Here is a 19,647-nt window from a genome sequence, read left to right as displayed (position 1 = left end):
ATAACACTAAAGTTAGTGAAATGCTTCCGGGAAAAGCTAGGTGCTAGGCATATGAGTGTTTACCATACCATCCTGTGAATTTTGCAAATTACCAAATTAAAACATCGGTGGGAAATGCCGATTTAACTTCCAGGCCGTCTGAAAAGTTCCTGATCCAAGGGCCAGACCAAAACAATGTACATACCATGCCCTATTCAAAACCAAACTAACGATCCTCCCTAATAGACTAGGGGCTCCCATATTCCCAGCAACACCTACGACACAACTGCACCCAGAGTTGTCACAGATTCCTCTCTCTCAAATCCCCCATTTGAGAGGCCACTACAGATCCAAAGTTTCCCCCAAACGCCAACTGCTTTGTTCACCTATTCATATTAATAGTTTGTTGCAAAAATACAAACTAGTCTCTTTACCTTTTACTTAATCCTCTATCCCACCCCACACCGTTGGGACAGGGAGGCAACTTCTCCTCTCACCTGCTGCTCACCTCCTGCCCGGCTTCCTCTCCCGCGCTAAGCCCTCAGCATCCATCCTGACTCTCTGCCCGCCCTGCGCCCCCACGCAGCACCCTCACCTCTCGCGCCGGCCCCGCCCTCCCAGGCTCCGCAGAACTCACCTGAAGGATCTTGCACGCACACAGAGCATCCACGTCCGAGGCCACGAAGAGAAGGACCCTCTATCGGGGAAAGAGCGGACAGGCTGAACGCGGCGACCCGAACCCCGGCCCTCCCCTGCCTCCCGGTCACCCACGGCCGCTCATCCTCATCCCTTCCCCACCAGCAAGGCCTCGGCGGGGATCCCAGATTGGGCGTCACCTGGCTCTGGACCACCTCGTAGAACTCTTTGCGGAAATCGGACACGAACATAGCCACGGCGGCCGTACGCCTGGCGCTCGCGCTGAGGTACCAAGAGCCCCGGCAGCAGTCAAGACTCCCGCCAAATCACGGCTCCTCCGATTGGTCCAGGAATCACCAACCAATAGCCTCTTAGTTCCCAGCCTTCCTTTCTTTCTGATTGGACCACATTGGAGGCGGCCATTAGCGCTCTGCCATTCACGGCTAGAAAACTCCAGCCCGCCCCCAAAGAAGGGTCACCTCTGAGGCCGAACGCAAGCACTGTTGCCCCTTTCAACTCTGACTCGCTTTTACCCAGAAACGCGACGCTCGGCGGACATCTTTACTTTGGGAAGAGAAGCCTACTGCCTCCCACTGGGAACCCCCAGAGAAAGTACACTACTTCTAGCCATACATTAAACTGAGTTACATACCGAATGGGGCAGCAGTTACGTTTGCAATAGGTTTTTGGTGTGGTCTGAAGAAGGATTTGTAGCTTAGTTCCGCCCGAGTCCTAGATGGCTGAAGCAGAGGCATGCTGGGTAGTGCATTCTGGGTAGTGTAGTCGTAAGGACAATGGGCCCTACTAAATTCGTCTGGAGGGGTTGAAAACTATCAAAACGTAATTTAAAATAACTTTAAAAAGTACCTACTAACGGGGAAATAAATCACGAAAGGTCATTTTAATGCTTCTGTTGAGGGTGTTTTAGAGCCTAGAGTCTTCGCCTGGCCTGTTCTCTTTTGCAGCCGACGCTTTGTCCCGGGCACCCCCCTCCGGGTCTCGGGTCCGGCACTTCCGGTGAGCCTCTGGGGCGTACCGGCTTGGCGCGGCGGAGGCGGCGGAGGCTGGGAGAGCGGTCGGCCGGGTACGTTCGTCGTATTGCCTGAGAGAAGCGGAGTCTCCGAGGTGGTGTCCATCATGGTAAGCGCTGACGGGCAGCGGGCGGGGTCTGGGGGTCTGGCCTGGGGCCTGAGTTAGGGCCCGGCGGGGCGGCGCGGGACGGCGGCGGAGGTGCCGAGTCACCTGGGCCTGAGTCAGGCCTGCCGGCTCATCGGCCGTACTGGGCACAAGCAGAACCCTTGACCACTAACCGCCTGTGGTCGCGTCCGCCAGTCCTGAACATGGCTTGCATTCCGTCTCAGCCGGACTTGCCGTCGTTGACGAAAGAAAGGAAAGTTAGTGTCCATTCACGGGTTTTCCATGTGCTGGACGCGCAACAGGTTTCCATAAACCCAAAGTTAGTTGCAAGGTTGCTGGGGATGGAAACAGAATCAGGCGCTCCCCAGGGAGAAATCTTAGAGGGCATGCCTGGTCTTGGGGGACACCCAGCTCTTGCCCCAGTTCCGTGAGCTCCGTGCCTACAGGTTCGTGCCTTCGGATCTGTACAGCGGTGTTGTGTTCGCTAATGATAACGATGGAAGCTAATACCTGCTGGTACATTTCCTGTTACATAGCTTTTAACACCTGTACTCCCTCATCACGCCTTATTTCTTTTAATCCCTGCAATTCCTTTGGAAGCTAGGATGATTATTTTGAACATGAGAAAACTAACGTTTACAGAGATACTTTATTCAAGTCACAAAAGTAGGGAGTGGAGAGTTGAAGCCAAGTCTGTCTGGCTGCAAAGCACTCTACGGTATTGTCTTCCTGTCACCTGTTTATTTTAGTAAAGACAAGGAATGATTGTCAGATTTTATTCCAAGTGTGCCACTGTCAAACCCTGGCTTATTTCAATTCTTGAGTTCATCCACTCAGGAATACCTGATATGTTCCAGGCAATGTGCTAGGTCTCGGGATTGAAAAGGAAATTGAGAGATGGGATCTGGAGCAGCAAAGAAGGAGCAGAAGGTCGGGTTCATGGGTAAACTGCAGGCAGGTTGTTAAGTATGTTGCCCCTTTGTGCGGATTTACCTTTTATGTTCAAAGGAAAGAAATGGCTTAGATAGGTTGGCTAGTGAGAAGCATTCAAGGGAGGCAAGTCCCTACCCTTTTCTGGTGTTGTTCACCCGGAAACACTATTTCATGTGTTATGGTTCTGGCGAAGATTTAGTTGAACAGTTATGCTGCTTAAAAGAAGAAAGACAAAAGATTGGATATTACTGTGCTGGAGTGCCAGGGAGTAAAGAACCATCCAAGAAATTAGGTGGGAACATGCTATGTTTGCATTTTAGGAAATGGCTAATTCAGCTTTCTAATTTTGGGGTTACTAGTAAACTCCTTTGTCAGTAGGTGGCATTCCTTCTATTAAATATATATTTGGAATCAAGTCAAGAAATTTTCTGTAATAGAGATTTTTTTTTTAGTTGTGGTTAAAAAATCCAAATTTTAACCATTTTTAAGTCTATAGTTCAATTGAACTATAGTGTTGAATACATTCACTAGCAAGATTTTCTGAACTTTTTCATCTTGCAAAAATGAAACTCTACTCACATTAAACAGTAATTCTCCATTTCCTACTCCTCACAGCCCCTGTCAATCTCTATTCTACTTTGTTCCATGAATTTGCTTATTCTAGGTACTTCCTAGAAGTGGACTCATAAAATATAAGTCCTTTTATGACTGACTTATTTCACTTGGCATAATATCCTCAAGGTTCATTCATGTGACAGGATTTCTTTCCTTTTAAAAGCTGAATAATATTTCATTGTATGTATATACCATACCAGTATTTGTTTATTCATTCATCTGTCATTGGACACTTGAGTTGCTTCCACCTTTTAGCTATTATGAATAATTGTGCTATGAATATGGGGTGCACAAAAATCTCTTCTTGATTCTGCCTCCAGTTCTTTTGAATATACAGCCTACTGTGAGATTTTACGTGGTTTCAGTTACCCAAGGTCAAACATGGTCCAAAAATTTTAAAATAGAGACCACATTCACTTAACTTTTTTTACAGTGTATTCTTATAATTGTTTTATTATTACTTGTGAATCTCTTACTGTGCCTAATTTATAAATTAAAAAAAATTTTTTTTCTTTTTGAGATGGAGTCTTGCTCTGTTGCCCAGGCTGGAGTGCAGTGGCACTATCTCGGCTCACTGCAACCTCCGCCTCCTGGGTTCAAGTGATTCTTCTGCCTCAGCCTCCTGAGTAGCTGGGATTACAGGCGTGTACCACCACGCCTGGCTAATTTTTGTATTATTGTAGAGAGGGGGTTTCCATGTTGGCCAGGCTTGTCTCAAACTCCTGACCTCAGGTAATCCTTCTGCCTCTGCCTCCCAAAGTGCTGGGATTATACGCGTGAGCCACCACGCCCAGCCTATAAATTAAACTTTTTGCAGATATGTATAAGAAAATTGTAGATATGTATAAGAAAAAAACATAGTATATATGGGTTTCAATATTACCTCTGGTTTCAGGCGTCCACTGGGGATGTTGGAATGTATCCCCTGTGGATATGGGGGGTGGTGGGAGGAATACTGTACTTTGAGAAAACCTCAAATTGATATGTTTGCTAAGCCTCATCTAAGTCTACAGTTTAAGAACTAGGATCTTAACCTTTTTAATGGCATCATGTTTTAGCTTTGCTTGTTGCTGTAAGAAAGCATCACAACATAGTGTGACGTGTACCTACTCTGCTGTGAGAGCAACTGAAGGGGCACTAGCCCTGACCCTCAGCAGAGCAGCAGAGGCTTCCTGGGGAAAGGAAAGGGTGGTAATTGGAACCCAGGGGAAGGGGTGCAACCACTGGGTACCTGTTCCTCCTGCTGCCTGGAATGCCTTTCCCTATTTTTTGCCTGGCTCTCTCTCATAGCGTTCGGGTCTTTGTGCAGAGTCCCTTCCTAACTACCTATTTAAAATAGCATTCCCAGGAGCCCTCTGTCTACTTACCCTGCTCCTTGTCTTCAGAACTGCCGGACACACATGTCGCTTGCTTTGAGTGTATATCTCCCTTGGTTTGAGTGTCATTTTCACCAGGACAGGGGTGGTATCTATTTTGTTAGTGGACAAACATCACTAGAGTGGTGTTTCCCTTGTGCTCATGTCAGAGCCTGGCAGACAGTAGGCACTCAATAAAGAGATGTTTCAGTTAACAAATATTGTTTAGATTAATGATAGTAAGAAAAGTGTTCAAGGCAGAGGAACTAGCCCAGGCAGGAGTCTGTGGGGCTGTCAGTACAAGTCTCTGAGGTATGCAAGAGGTTGGGCCTTGATCCTGAGGATGAAGATGGGAGCACAGCCCTGAAAAAGGTTTAGGACAGGTTTGGCGTGGCCTGTTTTATATTTAGTAACATTACATTGAAGATTTCAGTACATTGAAGATTTCAGTACATTGAAGATTTCAGTACATTGTATTCTCTGACAATGTTTAGCAGCATTGATTACTCTGACATGTTTTGTCTTTTGACATGAAGAAATGTACCTTTGTTTTAATACTTGTTTCTCTTTCCTCCTTCTAGTTCTCTTTCAACATGTTCGACCACCCGATTCCCAGGGTCTTCCAAAACCGCTTCTCCACACAGTACCGCTGCTTCTCTGTGTCCATGCTAGCAGGGCCTAATGACAGGTCAGATGTGGAGAAAGGAGGGAAGAGTATGTGCTTGTTTTTATTTGAATAGTAACCTTTCCTGCCCTAAGCCTGCAATGCTGTAGCCTTCAACGGTACTTACTTTGCATGTGGGAGTCAGAAGCTAGTGTTACTGTGAAAATGGTGCTTATTCTAGACTTGCTTTATTGCGGTGGGGTGCTAATTATGGTTAGGTTTGTGGCTGATAACCATTCAGTTCCCAAAATAAATGACATCAAGTAAGGTTCTTTATGAAAGATCACTATGACATTCTGGCTACCCTAAAAACCGTTTAAGGCTTTTTGTTAGATATAAAGAAACTGCATCTTGCCTTTGGTGTGTTCTTTTTATTTTTATTTTTTAATATTTCTTAAATGTTCTTTCCACAGTAATTATGCCGCCCTCAGCCCTGGACCAACTCAGTAAGTATCTTCTGAGTGACTTAAGAACTTAGTAAATATGGACACCAAGAGTCAGCATGGGCTCCTCAGTATATCCAGACACCAGTGCCCTTTGTCAGTATCTAGCTGTGAATTGTCCCTGGAGGGCATGCGCTGGACTGGGAGAACCTGGGTCACAGGTACCTAGGGCAAGACCAGGGCCCCCTGAACCTCAGCTTCATCACTGCCCTGGGTGCTTCAGGTCCCTCCTCTGTGAAGGGAGTTCCCTTCCCCTTCCTGATCACCCCCACCCACTTCCCCTACCCCCACAACTTTTCTCAGTATTCTGTCAGGATTAAATGAAGGTACAAGTATCAGGTGCTTTGCACAGTGCCAGGGCAGCTGATGCCATTGGCTGGGCTCACTAGATTTTTTTTTCCTAAAGGAAGAATTGGTCAGCTCACAAGAGGGCGCTGTGAAGCAGGTTCCTCATCCCCGCCCTAAGCATCTTTCCTGAGCTCCAGACCCCCATTTCTTTTTTCTTTTTTTTTGAGACAGAGTTTTGCTCTTAGCATCCAGACTGGAGTGCATTGGCGCAATCTTGGCTCACTGCAACCTCCGCCTCCCAGGTTCAAGTGATCCTCCTGCCTCAGCCTTCCGAGTAGCTGGGATTACAGGCACCCGCCACCACGCCTAGCTAATTTTTTGTATTTTTAGTAGAGATGGGGTTTTGCCATGTTGGGCAGGCTGGTCTCGAACTCCTGACCTCGGGTGATCCGCCTGCCTCAGCCTCCCAAAGTGCTGGGATTATAGGCGTGAACCACCATGCCCTGCCCAGACCCCCATTTCTAATCGCCAGTGCACCACTGCATCCTCAGCATGTCAAAAACTGAGCTATTGTCTTCCATTCCAGAAACCACTCCTCTTGCTGGGCTCCTGCCTCTTACCAGGAGTGAGATAGGCCCACAGGGGTTGTAAGAGTAGCCACATTCTTCCTCCCTTTTCTCTGACCCCTTATCCCACGAGAGCAACCTGGAAACCCATGCCCTAGCCCCATACTACACAGGCCCAGAAAATCCCAATCATGGACAACCCAATCAATGATGCCTTCATTGCCTTCCAGACTTAAGAGTGTTTCTGGTGTGAATTCTTCCCGTGTGAGGCAGGAGACTGGGGCTGGCTAGGAGGACAGGTTCATGCTTGGTGTTGGGGGCCTCTGGTGGCAGCAGGCTGAGAACAGGTGCTGTCTGTGTTGTGACTCACCTTGGGCTCTTTGCCCAGCCTGACTCCAGAGTAGCAACTTGACCTCTCTGAATCTCAATGTCCTCTTCTTTAACTAGGGACATCCACAGTGTCTATGCATCAGAAGTACTATAGTGTCTGTGACACCCTGAGCTATCTGATTCCAACCACAAGGTGGGAGGTAGCCCCTGAGCCAGCACTAGCTATGGCTATACCCAGTGGAGGCCTCAGCGCAACCAGTAGGTCAACAGAGCTATGGCATTCACAGTTCTCATGAGGACCCCATCATTACAGAGGAGAGAACGGGCCCCCTAAAAAGGTCTTCCTTTCAGGTCATGCTGATCCAGGAGTCAGACACCAGGTGTGACCCTTGGCACAGGTGTCCAGAAGAGACTCAGGGGCTGGGTCATTGAGGTGTAGCTCAGATCAGTGTTCAAATCTTTTAAGTGATGGGAGAAACTCTTTCTGTCTAAATCTTATAGGAAGTCTTCTAATTCATAAAATGAGGGTCTCTGCTCTTTTTGGAGGAAGTGAGGGGGTACAGAGGGACTGGGAGCCTCTAAGTCACAAAATGCAGTTTGAGAGTCAGTGCACTGAGGGACATTGGAGTCTCTTCTCACTTGCAACAGTCTGAGACCCTTGGCTGGGCCCAGTCCAGTTTCCTGTGGACCAGCTGTAGGTCAGCTCCATGGCTCTTCAGCTGAGAGATGCACTGGGACAGAGGTCCTGGCCCCTTTACTGCCAGTGTGAGAGTCACCCTTGGTGATAGGAGGGAATGCCCTCCCCTACTGTACCTCCATGCTGCTCCCAGAGGTTCTCTGTAGCTTCCTGCCCAAGCTTTCAACTTGATTTGCTTTATTAGAATTTGTAGGGAGATCTCAAATGGAATCTGCTTTACCTCCCAACACTAACTATGATTTTTGTTGGAATATTTGCCTAAACTAACAAGCTAAATTCTGCTTTGATGGTTGAATCCCTGGACTTAAGCCAGCAGCCTGGGTTTGAATCCTGGCATCACCACTTGTGTGTTGTGAGGTCTTAGGCGTGTTACTTAACCTGTGGGCCTCAGTTTCCCCGTAGATAAAAAGGGATAATGATAGTACCTGACTGTCTGTTCTGGGAAGACTGAACAAGGGCCTTACACATGGCAAACACCATCACTATCATCAGTTCCTTCTCAGTCCTCTCCCCCAGGGCCCTGTGTCTCCTGGGTTCCTGTCTCTTTTTGCCAGCCCCTCCTTTATGTGCCTGTGCACCTCTTAGGTCAGCACGTCACTAATCCAGCTTACTTGCCTCTGGCCCTGCTTTCAGCTCACACCTCAAGGTCCACCAGAGAGAGGAGGCGTCCTATGTCATGACCCTGCTGAGAGCCCACACTGCCCGCTGGGCCCAGGCCCTAGGTTCTACCCCGTGTGGTGCCCCTCCCCTTCCCAACCACTCCCACACCTGTCCCCAGCCTGTCTTGCCTAATTGCCCACCATTTCTGAACTGCCTGGGCTCCTCTTCCCTTCCCCGCCTTTGCTCAGACTGCCATCTCTGCCTGGATTTCCTCCCAGGTCTACCCGCCCAGTGCCCAGCCTAAAGAACTCGGCCTCCAGGAGCCTAGCCCAATAGCTCTGTCCCCTCCTGCCAGCCCTTCCCACAGCACCTGTAGCATCTGGTGGTGGTTGTTTTCTTTGTTGGAAGGTTTACCTTTAAACTAGAAACCTTTAAAGATAGGGATTTTGTCCAGGACATGGTTGGCACTGAAATTATTTATGAATAAGTGAATGAACACGTCACCTTTTTTTGTTTTTTTTTTTTGAAACGGAGTCTCGCTCTGTGGCCCAGGCTTGAGTGCGGTGGCCGGATCTCAGCTCACTGCAAGCTCCGCCTCCCGGGTTCACGGCTTTCTCCTGCCTCAGCCTCCCAAGTAGCTGAGACTACAGGCGCCCACCACTGCGCGCGGCTAGTTTTTTGTATTTTTAGTAGAGACGGGGTTTCACCGTGTTAGCCAGGATGGTCTCGATCTTCTGACCTCGTGATCCGCCCGTCTCGGCCTCCCAAAGTGCTGGGATTACAGGCTTGAGCCACTGCGCCTGGCCGAACACATCACTTTTTAGAATGTTGACTTCAGAAAATCACAGTTCTACGCCAGTGCTGTGTTACCAAGTTGCCAGGCTCCTCCTTGAGCCATGCACTGTGCTCTTACAGAGGGGATTCATCTGCCAGAGGAGTGTGGGGTTTGAGGGGCAGGGTTGTGGGGAGGCTCCTTCTATGGGAAGGCATGGGCCGAACAGGTTTCCCTTCATAGGAGTTGTGCCTCTCTCTTCTTTTCAGGCCGACTTAATATTACCTATCCCATGCTGTTCAAACTGACCAATAAGAATTCGGACCGCATGACGCATTGTGGCGTGCTGGAGTTTGTGGCTGATGAGGGCATCTGCTACCTCCCACACTGGGTAAGTGGGGCTGCCACTTAGGGTCTCTAGAGAGCAGCCACTTAGGCAGAGACATCCCCTGCACTCGAGAGCCCTGGCCCTGGAGCAGGTGGCCCAGCCTACGCCTCCTGCTCAGCATCTCAGCCTGACCTGACCCAGCGGGAGAGAAGGGATCCAGAGCAGTGCACTGTGCCTTACGCAGGCTGGTGGGCTCTGGACATACCTGTGGGCCACTGTGCTGTGGGAGCAGCCTTGTCTTTGATAGTTGCACAGCTGGTTGTGCAGAAACAACAGCTGAACTGTTCATCTGTGATTTCCTGGGTGAGGCTTTTTAAAAAATAATGGAGCAACAGTGATTTTTAGGTGGTCTAGTAAGTAGGGTGTTTGAGGTTTTTATGCTTTCCCCTACTTTTAGTAGTCTGTCACAACGTATGTGTTTTTAGTTACCTCTAACTTAGTCTCCCAAATCTCTCAACTGAGCTGCTGTAGGAATGACGCCTTTCTCCTTACAAGCAGGCTCTCTTTGGAAAGTTGACTTGAAGGACGTCATTGCAGATCTGGGCTGGGATATCCAGGGCGTGTGAGCCACCAGAGCCTGCCCTCGAGGCTGTACCCCTCAGAGAAGTGAGCAGAACTGTGCCAGTGCTGTAGGGAGGAGCCTGCAGCAGTGGGAGTTCCACATAGGTAGCTGTGGCCCACTTGGCTCCTTCTTCTCCTCACTCCTCTCCCCAGCTCTGGCACATTAGGGAAGTTCACAAAGGGACCTGCTTGTCCTTCTCTTTGTGCTTGAATTACATCAGGCATACTGAGAGACCCCGCAGTGAGCTGTGGGCTGGGAACTCTCAGGAGTGCTTGCTTGGCTGCCACCAGGGAGGTGGTCTGAAGCCCACCTCTCCTCCTGATGCCCTGTCATGCCCTACCAGATGTTCAGAAGGGATGGCCTTAAATAATATTTTCCGAGATTAAATATGAATTGAAATTCTGGCCAGGCACGGTGGCTCACGCCTCTAATCCCAGCACTTTGGAAGGCTGAGGCAGGCAGATCACTTGAGGTCAGGAGTTTGAGACTAGCCTGGCCAACATGGTGAAACCCCGTCTCTACTAAAAATACAAAGATCAGCCAGGTGTGGTGGCACATGCCTGTAGTCCTAGCTACTTGGGAGACTGAGGCAGGAGAATGGCTTGAACCCGGAAGGCTTAGGTTGCAGTGAGCTGAGATCACGCCATTGCACTCCAGCCTGGGCGACAGAGCGAGACTCCATCTCAAAAAAAAGAAAAGAATAATATGAATTGAAATTCTGAAGGTCCCTTTCCTCCTGTAGCAGGTGACCTTGCCCATGCTGCCATGGCAGTGGCATTCTCTTCAGCCTGGGTCCCAGGGCCCTTCCCAAGGTCTGGGCCTGGCCAGTGTCTCCCCTACAAGAGCCCTGCACTCCCATTGCACCTCCTAGTGCCTGGCCTTCCCATGCTGCCTCCTCACCTCAGCTGACCAGGTCTGCCCACCCTGGCCTGTGGGGGGCTTTTATGCCTCAAAGCCCAGATGGGCTCACCTGCCCTCCCAAGTATTTGCTGCTCAGCCCCTTGCTATTCTTGTGTTTGTCTGCAGGTGCTCCCAGGGGCCTGAGGCCATGTTCTGCTCATCTGGTAGAACACCTGGTCACTGAAGCCACTCTTGGTAGCTGAAGTGTCAGGCAGTGACTACTTCCCCAGTCCCTTCTGTGGCTCACCTATAAGAGGAGGTGGTGATGCTGGGAATACACTGTACCTCGAAAGTTTTCCTTTAACCCATAGACTTGAAGTTTGGGTGGCCTCTTGTCCAAGCTGTTGGGCTGCTTTAGACCAGGAAACTAATTGAATCCCTTTCTCCCATGGAAAGCCTCTTTAGGTAGCCTGGAGCTGGTTTGGGGTGTGAAGCCATCAGGCCACCTCTTCCCCTGAGCTGGCCTTCTAGCTCCTGGCATGGGCAGGCGTGACAGGTGTCCCCCATCTGCTGTCTTGGAGGCCGTGTGAGCCAGTGCTTTTTCTGGGCTGGTTGGTGGACTCCTTCCCACCCATGCTTCCAAGCTTCTTCAGGGTGAGCCAGCCTGGAATAGGTGCTGGCCTTTTTCCTTGCAGCCAAGGCTTTGTCTGCCGACCTAGATCTGAGCCCTGGGCTAGCTGCTCGTGACACACAGATACTCGGCTACCCATTGTGCGGTATGCTCTAAAATGCTACATGGGGAGGGCCAGGTGTCAGCTCCTCCTGCCTGCTTAGTGCTCTCGGGCCTCTTCCAGCAGCCCATTTCTCACCTTAAGCCCTAGTCTGACCTCTCTGCCTCTCCGCCTCACATCACCTATGGCAGTGTCCTGTCTCTGGCTGAGGAAGCCACCCCCATCCCTGGTCAGACTTCCCTCAGGCTTGAGATTGCAGCCCAATGTCCTTCCCGTTGCTGACATACTTCCTACAAAAATCTACCCTGAGGGACAGTGCACCTGGCCTGCGGCTGGCTGACTCTGAGCCTTAGAGTATTTCCTGTTAGAACATCACTCCTGGGGATTCCAGACTCCAGTTACCAAAGCCAGTTGCCTCTGCATCCTTCTGTGCCTGTCTGTGGCATCCAGTAGAGTGACCACCCTCTATTTCTGCCCTTACTAGCCTGACAAGCAGCTGTCAGCGTGAGTGCGCGGGGTCCTCTGCACACCTGTCCACAGGGCCCACCACTCGGGCTTCTCTTGTGGCCTAGGCACAGCCTCCCAGGCACAGTCTTGGCCTCAGCATGCCTCCCCCTCCTCATGAGCTCCCTCTCATCTGTGATACAGCCCTCAGTCCCCTCTTCCCTTGGCTGTTAAAGTCAGCTTCTCACTGCCACTCTTGATGAAACATTCTTAAAGGGATGTGATACCTGGGATTCGCTTCAGGGCATCTAGTGTGGCCTGGGACTGGGTGTGAGGTAGTGCCGATCGATGGACTGAGCCATGACGTGAGCACTATCCAACTGTCAGGGCTGGGTGCGTGGGAGCTCTCTTGTGTGGCTCTTTCTACTCATGTATATGTCTGACGCTCCTTTTAAGATGGTTTCAAATAAGACAAACAAAATTTCATTGCAAGAGATATAGAGCCTCTAACCTGAGTCTGGGCTCCCTGCACACCCAGTACTCACGGGCACTGTTTATCTCTTTCCCTCTCACTCCTCAGCCGTCGTCTGCCTGGCTGGGTTGTTTAATAGAGGCATGTGGAGGCTTTGTCAGATTTTTATAACCTCCACAGCAGAGACCTTTGGGGCCTTGTCACCATCTTGCAGCCTCAGCTGTGGTGGGCCATTCCATTGCCAGGTCAGCCTTGCCTTGTGCTGCTTTTGTCCTACCTCAGTTGCAGCCCTACTTGCCCCGGGGCCTTACTAGTTACTTGTGGGACAGCTTGGAAGTACGGTGAGTGACTGTTCCAGGAAAATGCTTTGCCCCTGGGAAGCCTGGAGCTAGTGAGCAATCCTGGCGGCCCTGCAGAGATGCGTTCACACTGTGAGCTGTGTAGCTTCAGTAGCACCCCTTTATTGGCCTTCTTCCACATCACTTGATTTTTTCCTCCTTCCTGACATAGTGTCACAAATTACTTATCTTGCCTCAGGTTCCTCTTCCAAGGACCCAAGTAAGACTGGCCTGCCCAGTGTATAGGGAGCAGTGGTTGTGGAGGATACTTCATCTCTAGGAGTCTTATGTAACCTCTTCTTCCTTTCAGATGATGCAGAACTTGCTCTTGGAAGAAGGTGGCCTGGTCCAGGTGGAGAGTGTCAACCTTCAAGTGGCCACCTACTCCAAATTCCAGCCTCAGAGCCCTGACTTCCTGGACATCACCAACCCCAAAGCCGTGTATCCTTTTCAAATAAGCAGAGTTCTTCTAGACAAAGGAGAGTGTGCTGGCGGTTGTTAAACATCATGTACTGTATTTAATCTGTGTCTGCTTTGGGGATCACACATTTGTGATTCAAGTTGTGATTTAAGAATAATGGGGTTCAGCTAGCACATCTGCGTGACCCTGGCCAAGTGCACTAGTTGCTGTCTGGGCCACCTCTGTCACTTCCCAGACACTTCCTGGAGACCATAATGAAGCCCTTCTTTCAGTGGGTCTGTGTCACCTGGCACAAAGCCAGGATGTACAGTATGTCCAGTGGAAGGAGGGAGCAGTTCATCTGCCTTCAGCTCCAGCCCCTTCTGTGGCTCCTGAGTACCTCTGCCCAGCCGTGCACTGGCCCATGAACCTCACTGCATGCCAGCCTGAGAGCTCATTCACTCCAGGCCAATAGGTAACAATGACTGCAATTTCTATGTCACCAAGCAGAAAGCAAAGGTATCAGGTTCTAGTGGATTCTTTATGTTCACCTCTGAACTTAAGCCAGGTGTATGTGTTGACAGCATCAGGAAGTAGGCAGTGCAGGTACGGGACGGTGCTGTGTGCACTGATCAAGATCTCTAGCTCCATGGCCCCAATTTGCCTTGTTAAGATCATGGCATAAGAGTGGCCACTCCATTCTACTTCTTTTTTTTTTAATTTTTTAAATGCATACTTGAGAAAAAAACAAACAGTTGAACAACACGGACAGAAAGGTAAGAAAAGCTGCCTCCCTTCCCAATAGCCCTCTCTCCAGATGTTTTCTTAGGAGCAAGGCACTGGTGATTGTGCTCTGGATGCATATGGGTCACGTATATCCCATGCTGCCCATGTCCTGGACACGATGGCCTTGTTGAGCCTCCTGTCCCACAGGCAAAGGGATGTCCTATGGGAAGAGCTGGTTAACTTGTCCTTCAGAGCTCTGACCTAGAGGTGCTTGTTTGGCTGTCAGTGACCAGGAATGGGCCCTGCCCATTTTCTCAGGGTTTTTACATGTGTTGCAATGCAGACTCTTTATTTCTTTTTTTTTTTTGAGAGAGCGTCTCACTCTGTTGCTCAGGTTGGAGTGCAGTGGCACAATCTCAGCTCTGCCTCCCAGATTCAAGTGATTCTCCTGCCTCAGCCTCCCGAGTAGCTGGGATTACAGGCATGCACCACCACGCCTGGCTAATTTTTGTATTTTTAGTAGAGTCGGAGTTTCACCATGTTGCCCAAAGCTGGTCTTGAACTCCTGACCTCAGGTGTTCCACCTGTCTCAGCCTCCCAAAGTGCTGGGATTACATGCATGAGCCAGTGCGCCCAGCCCCAATGCAGACTTCTTATCAGGTTGATCTCAGATGCTGTTTTTGTCAGCACAGTTAACTTGTTAGTGTGTGGAGAAAGGGCGTCACTTCCATCAGTTGAGAGCCTGGTGTTTTCTGGTCTGGCTAAGGTCTGGATGAAAGCAGTCTTGGCGCCGAGCAGAGAAAGTGGGAAGCTAGTGCTGCAGCAGGCGCCAGAGTACGCAGAGGCCAAATGGGGAGCCAGTCCTCCTGCAGAGGCCTCGTGTTCTCAGCCTGAGGGCTGTGGCTCTGCTCCTCCAGCTGCTGCAGTGGAAGTCAGAGAAGATGCCCTGGCAGGGTCACTGGAGGAGTGGAGGGAAGGGCACTCTGTACCGTTGCACTTCATGTGCGGGAGCAAAGAAAGCATTCACCACATAAGGCACTTTTCACAAAGTTGCTGTGGTTCTGGAAAGCTGTTTGACCGAACGAGGTGAACCTAGATAGCCTCGCCCTTTCACCCTCAAGTTAGACTCTCACAGTGGCAGGCTCTGGAGCCACGTTTCTTGTGACCTTTTTATGTAAAGTAATTCAGCAAATTGATGAGGAAGACATGGTTAAAATATTCCACATGAATAGACATTTCCTTGTATGGGCATTTGGGTTCTACTGTCTTTTACTGTTATAAAAAGTATTTGCTGGTTTCTTTAATTTTTATTAACTGAAGTTATCAGCTCAAAAGATAGAAACAACAAAAGTATAAATGAAAGCATCTTTGATTTTGAGGAACTTTTGAGAGGACCTATCTGACTCATTAAATCTTTTTTGTTCTTTTGTACTCCCATAGAATTTTTAAAAATCCCATGGTATAATTTGTACACAATAAAATGCACACAGTTCAGCCAGTTTGAAAATGTGTACACCCATGTAACCAGAACATTTCCATGTTCCCAAAAGGTCCTTTCCTGCCAGTCCCCACCTGATCCCCTGGCCCAGAAACCTCTCAGCTACCTCCTGTCCTCATAGATCTGTCTTTCTTAGGGTTCTGTGTGGATGGAATCTCACTGCCCTTTTGTGGTTGGTTATTTCCCCTTCCCCTAGCTTGGCATTTGTGAGATTGATCCATATTATTGCATGTTAGGAGTTGCATCCTTCTTATTGCCAAGTAGTACTTCATTGTGTTAAAGCTTCGTGTTTCAAGTACCATCATGGTACAGTCTCTACCTACTAGTAATCATCTAACCCCTCATGGAAACTTGTTTCAGATTTAAGGTATCCATCTTGCCATGTTGCCTTGACAGAGTGTGTCTGCAGATTAGAAAATGCACTTAGGAACTTTGCCTGTCTGACCACCGGGGATGTGATTGCCATCAACTATAATGAAAAGGTGAGCCCAGTTCATGCAGGTCATGCCTGACAAGAGCCACCTGTAGTGTCCATTCTGATGTTTGAATGGGGCTTCTTTTTAAGCGGGGTATGCCTGTATCTTATCACCTAATTACCGCCTACTGTTTGGTTATTAAGTTTTCCCGGGTTCATATTTAGAGGCCTAATTCATTTGGTAACTCTGTTTTGAGGATAGATTGCATTTACAGGGGACTATTGATAGACTTGTTAGTCATAGCTCTGTGTACCTTGGTGGCTACTGGTTCTATCTTGGTTTGAAAGGTCCCCACTGCACCTCTAATCTAACCTAAGCCCTTTGTGGGGCTCTGGAGACACAGTAACAACCCTGCTGGGTCCTTGTTCTTGGGATCCTTGCCCCACAGAAGCTGACAGGCCCTTCAGTGGGGCCAAGTGCTCTGTGGCATCTGAGAAGCAGAGCCTGGCTCTGCCTTAGGGCAACACCTCCTAGGCTCACCTCTCCTCCTGGGAGCCCACATCCTCCTCCACCTCTTCCTCCTGTTTTCTTCAGCTTCCGTTTTCACTTCGCAGCTTCTCTAGGCTTGACCTTTCTGACACAAGTCTCTCAGGTCTGAATGCCTCTGTTTCCATCCTTGATTTTATGCTGTTTAGGTGTCTGGATCTAGACAATTTAACTGTAAAGTGAAATGACAGGACTTACTCCAAAATTCAAGAAGGCATTCACTTTCCTATTACCAATGGGAACATGCCTGAGGGAGGATTTAATAGTTGGCAGTCCTGCCATCAGGCTGTCCTACCACAGGCATGGAGCACAGTACTATGGGTGCCCCTGTTCACTGTGACTGTTGACAATTGACCCTCCCACAGAGCTGTTGCCAGGGCTAGCCTTAGTGTTCAGCAGTGACCACAGCCTGGCTTGACTGGGCTTTCCCTGAAGCTAGCACTTAGCTCCTTCACAACACTCTCTGGTCCCCTCAGGGACTGGGCCGTCACAGCTGTGTCACAGCTGCAGCCAGTTACTCCCTTGGTGTCAGTGCAGGGATCCAGCTTATTCTCTGGCAGTTTCCTTGTATTTGAGGCATCTGACCTTATTTTTCAGTTTTGTGGGTTTCAAATCACACTTTCTTTTTTTCTTTTAATAAACTAAGAAATAATCTTGTTCCATTTAGCTTTGTGGAAAACATTTTAGGTGTCGTTTACCTTAACTGAATACTCTAAGCTTTTATAATTAATTGCAGGCAGTTTAATGTTACTGTTTTTAATGTTAAGGTAGTAATACTAAATATAACTCCTAAACTGATGATAAAGGATATATAAACTGATGATAAAGGACACCTGTGGTGGCTCACAGGTACTTTGCACTGTAAGGGAGGGTAGATTATATAGAGTATATGTAAAACTGAAACACAGGTTTGAATTTCCACTTTTAGAAGTAGGGAAAACTAGATATGTACTGTTGTGCTTATAGAGAATTTTAAAGACTCTAAGCAGGGTTGCCCTGAGGGCAGATAGCTGTATCAGTGCTCTGGTGGGAGATCAGACTCGGAGATCAGGGTTGAACTGGAACCCTTAAAAGCAGTAAAATAGACACAGGTGGGTGTTGTCCTTGTCTCAGGAGAAATAAACACAGATCCTCTCTGGAAAAAGCACTCCAGTTTAGTTAAGCCTTTGGGATTGCTGTCAATTGAACAAGCAAACAAGAATGCATAATTAAACCAAACCAAAGCAGAGACAATAAAAATTAGATCCCTAAGGAAATCAGCATTAGAATTTCTAGATACAAATGTAAAATAATTAGATATAAAATGTTCAAAGATATTTTTAAAAATGGAATTATAATAGCAAGCAACAAAAGGCTATCAAAAATAACCAGAAAGATTTGAAAAACAAAACGTTAAACAACAGCTATAAAAGAGTTAATGATGATGAATCTGAATAAATAACAGAATTTCACACAGAGGAGCAAGGGGATGGAATATACGAGAGCTTGAGATGTTGAAGACACTGAGAAAACATGCCCGTTGCAATCCTAGTAGGAAAGAATGGAGAAATTGCAATAATCTGAAAAGATGATAACTGAAATTAATTTAGAATTGGTGGTCAGCCCATCACTACAGGAAGTTTATAATGTATAACAAACAGAATAAGCTACAGGTAGAAAATACCAAATACAGAGAGTTAAGCAGAGAGAAAACACAGTATCTACAGAAGAACAGCAAGTAGCAGGTCTTTGAATAGCAACAGTTACAGCCAGTATCAAGTAACTATCATCAAAACCTTCCTTAAAGAATAAGGGCAAAGTAAAAATATTTTCACATGAACCAAATCTGAGAGAGGTTATTTACCAATGGAATTTTAAAAGCATGTACTTTAGGAATAAGCATTATCCTAGAAGGAAAGCAAGAAGGAATAGGGAATAAATAAATTGGCAAATATGAAGCCAGGGTAAATGTTGCCATATAAAGCAGTTATAATGTTTAATATACGAAGCTTAAAAAATGACATCTAAAATGTTGGAAAAGAGTAAGTAAAGACTTACTCTCCTTTTTTGTGAGACAGAGTCTCTCTTTGTCTCACCCTGGCTAGAGTGCAGTGGTGCAATCTTGGTTCACTTCAGCTACCGCCTCCGAGTTCAAGCGATTCTCCTGTCTCATCTCAGCCTCCTAAGTAGCTGGGACTACAGGCATGTGCCACCACATGTGGCTAATTTTGTATTTTTAGTAGAGGCGGGGTTTCACCATGTTGGCCAGGCTGGTCTTGAACTCCTGACCTCGGGTGATCCATCTGCCTCAGCCTCCCAAAGTGCTGGGATTATAGACGTGAGCCACCACGCCCAGCCTAGACTCACTCTGTTGAGAGAGTTGTTTGGAATTGAAGTTTTCTGTTTACTATTCAATAAAGTTAATTTAAAAAGATAGCTGAAGCTGGGTGTGGTGGCTCACACCTGTAATCCCAGCAATATGGCAGGCTGAGGTGGGTGGATCACTTAAGTCCAGGAGTTTGAGACCAGACTGGGCAACATGGCAAAACCCCATCTCGACAAAAAATACAAAAATTCGCTGGGCATGGTGGCATGCACTTGTAGTCCCAGCTACTCGGGAGGCTGAAGTGGGAGGATCGCTTGAGTCCGGGAGGCAGAAGTTACAGTGAACAGTGACCGTGCCACTGCACTCCAGCCTAGGTGATAAAGCGAGACCTTGCCTCAAACAAAAAAAAAGCAAACCCTGAAAAGTCTACATACATATTGAATGTTTAAAAAGGTATAAAATGACTTAGATAAAGCAGATACCTTGAAAGATAAAACAACTGTGAAAAATTTTATACTAAGAAATCAGCCAACTTATTTGACATTGATAAATTATTTCCTAGAGGAAAGTATAATTGAAGTTTGACTAAAGGAAAAAAAAAAACAGCCTAAATAATTGTATAGTCAGTCAAGTAATTCAGTCAGAAAAATCTTAATCCAGGAAACCCAGGCCCAGATGGTTATATATGCAAGTTCTTCCTCACACTCAAGAAATAAATTGCTCAGGCCGAGACGGGCGGATCACGAGGTCAGAAGATCGAGACCATCCTGGCGAACACGGTGAAACCCCGTCTCTACTAAAAAATACAAAAAACTAGCCGGGCGAGGTGGCGGGCGCCTGTAGTCCCAGCTACTCGGGAGGCTGAGGCAGGAGAATGGCGTAAACCCGGGAGGCGGAGCTTGCAGTGAGCTGAGATCCGGCCACTGCACTCCAGCCCGGGCGACAGAGCCAGACTCCGTCTCAAAA

At 48.0% G+C, this 19,647-nt stretch overlaps 2 protein-coding genes across 6 annotated transcripts in view; one reads left to right on the top strand and one right to left on the bottom strand.

The window, feature by feature from the left end:
* The window catches only part of CDC45 (cell division cycle 45), a 44,120-nt gene extending 42,709 nt beyond the window's left edge, over nt 1–1,411 (bottom strand). The window contains exons 1-3 of one of the 3 annotated variants that reach the window (XM_025398196.1): nt 1,268–1,411; nt 816–1,010; nt 617–676 (exon numbers count right to left, since the gene is read on the bottom strand). In XM_025398196.1, the coding sequence (XP_025253981.1) occupies nt 617–676; nt 816–866 (111 nt within the window). In that variant the 5' untranslated portion in view covers nt 867–1,010; nt 1,268–1,411. Of the gene's footprint in view, nt 1–616; nt 677–815; nt 1,018–1,267 lie in introns of those variants that run through there. The other 2 variants (XM_025398197.1, XM_025398199.1) reach the window with 2 other exon arrangements.
* The window catches only part of UFD1 (ubiquitin recognition factor in ER associated degradation 1), a 30,892-nt gene continuing 12,157 nt past the window's right edge, over nt 913–19,647 (top strand). The window contains exons 1-6 of one of the 3 annotated variants that reach the window (XM_025398200.1): nt 913–2,009; nt 5,237–5,369; nt 5,733–5,765; nt 9,285–9,406; nt 13,101–13,231; nt 15,824–15,896. In XM_025398200.1, coding sequence (XP_025253985.1) covers nt 1,956–2,009; nt 5,237–5,369; nt 5,733–5,765; nt 9,285–9,406; nt 13,101–13,231; nt 15,824–15,896 — 546 coding nt within the window. In that variant the 5' untranslated portion in view covers nt 913–1,955. The remainder of the gene's footprint in view (nt 2,010–5,236; nt 5,370–5,732; nt 5,766–9,284; nt 9,407–13,100; nt 13,232–15,823; nt 15,897–19,647) is intronic. The other 2 variants (XM_025398202.1, XM_025398201.1) reach the window with 2 other exon arrangements.

Source organism: Theropithecus gelada, chromosome 10 (assembly GCF_003255815.1).
Source record: "Theropithecus gelada isolate Dixy chromosome 10, Tgel_1.0, whole genome shotgun sequence".
Taxonomy (NCBI): domain Eukaryota; kingdom Metazoa; phylum Chordata; class Mammalia; order Primates; family Cercopithecidae; genus Theropithecus; species Theropithecus gelada.
Note: the sequence above shows the minus strand (reverse complement) of the source record. Positions and strands in the feature narration are given on the sequence as shown.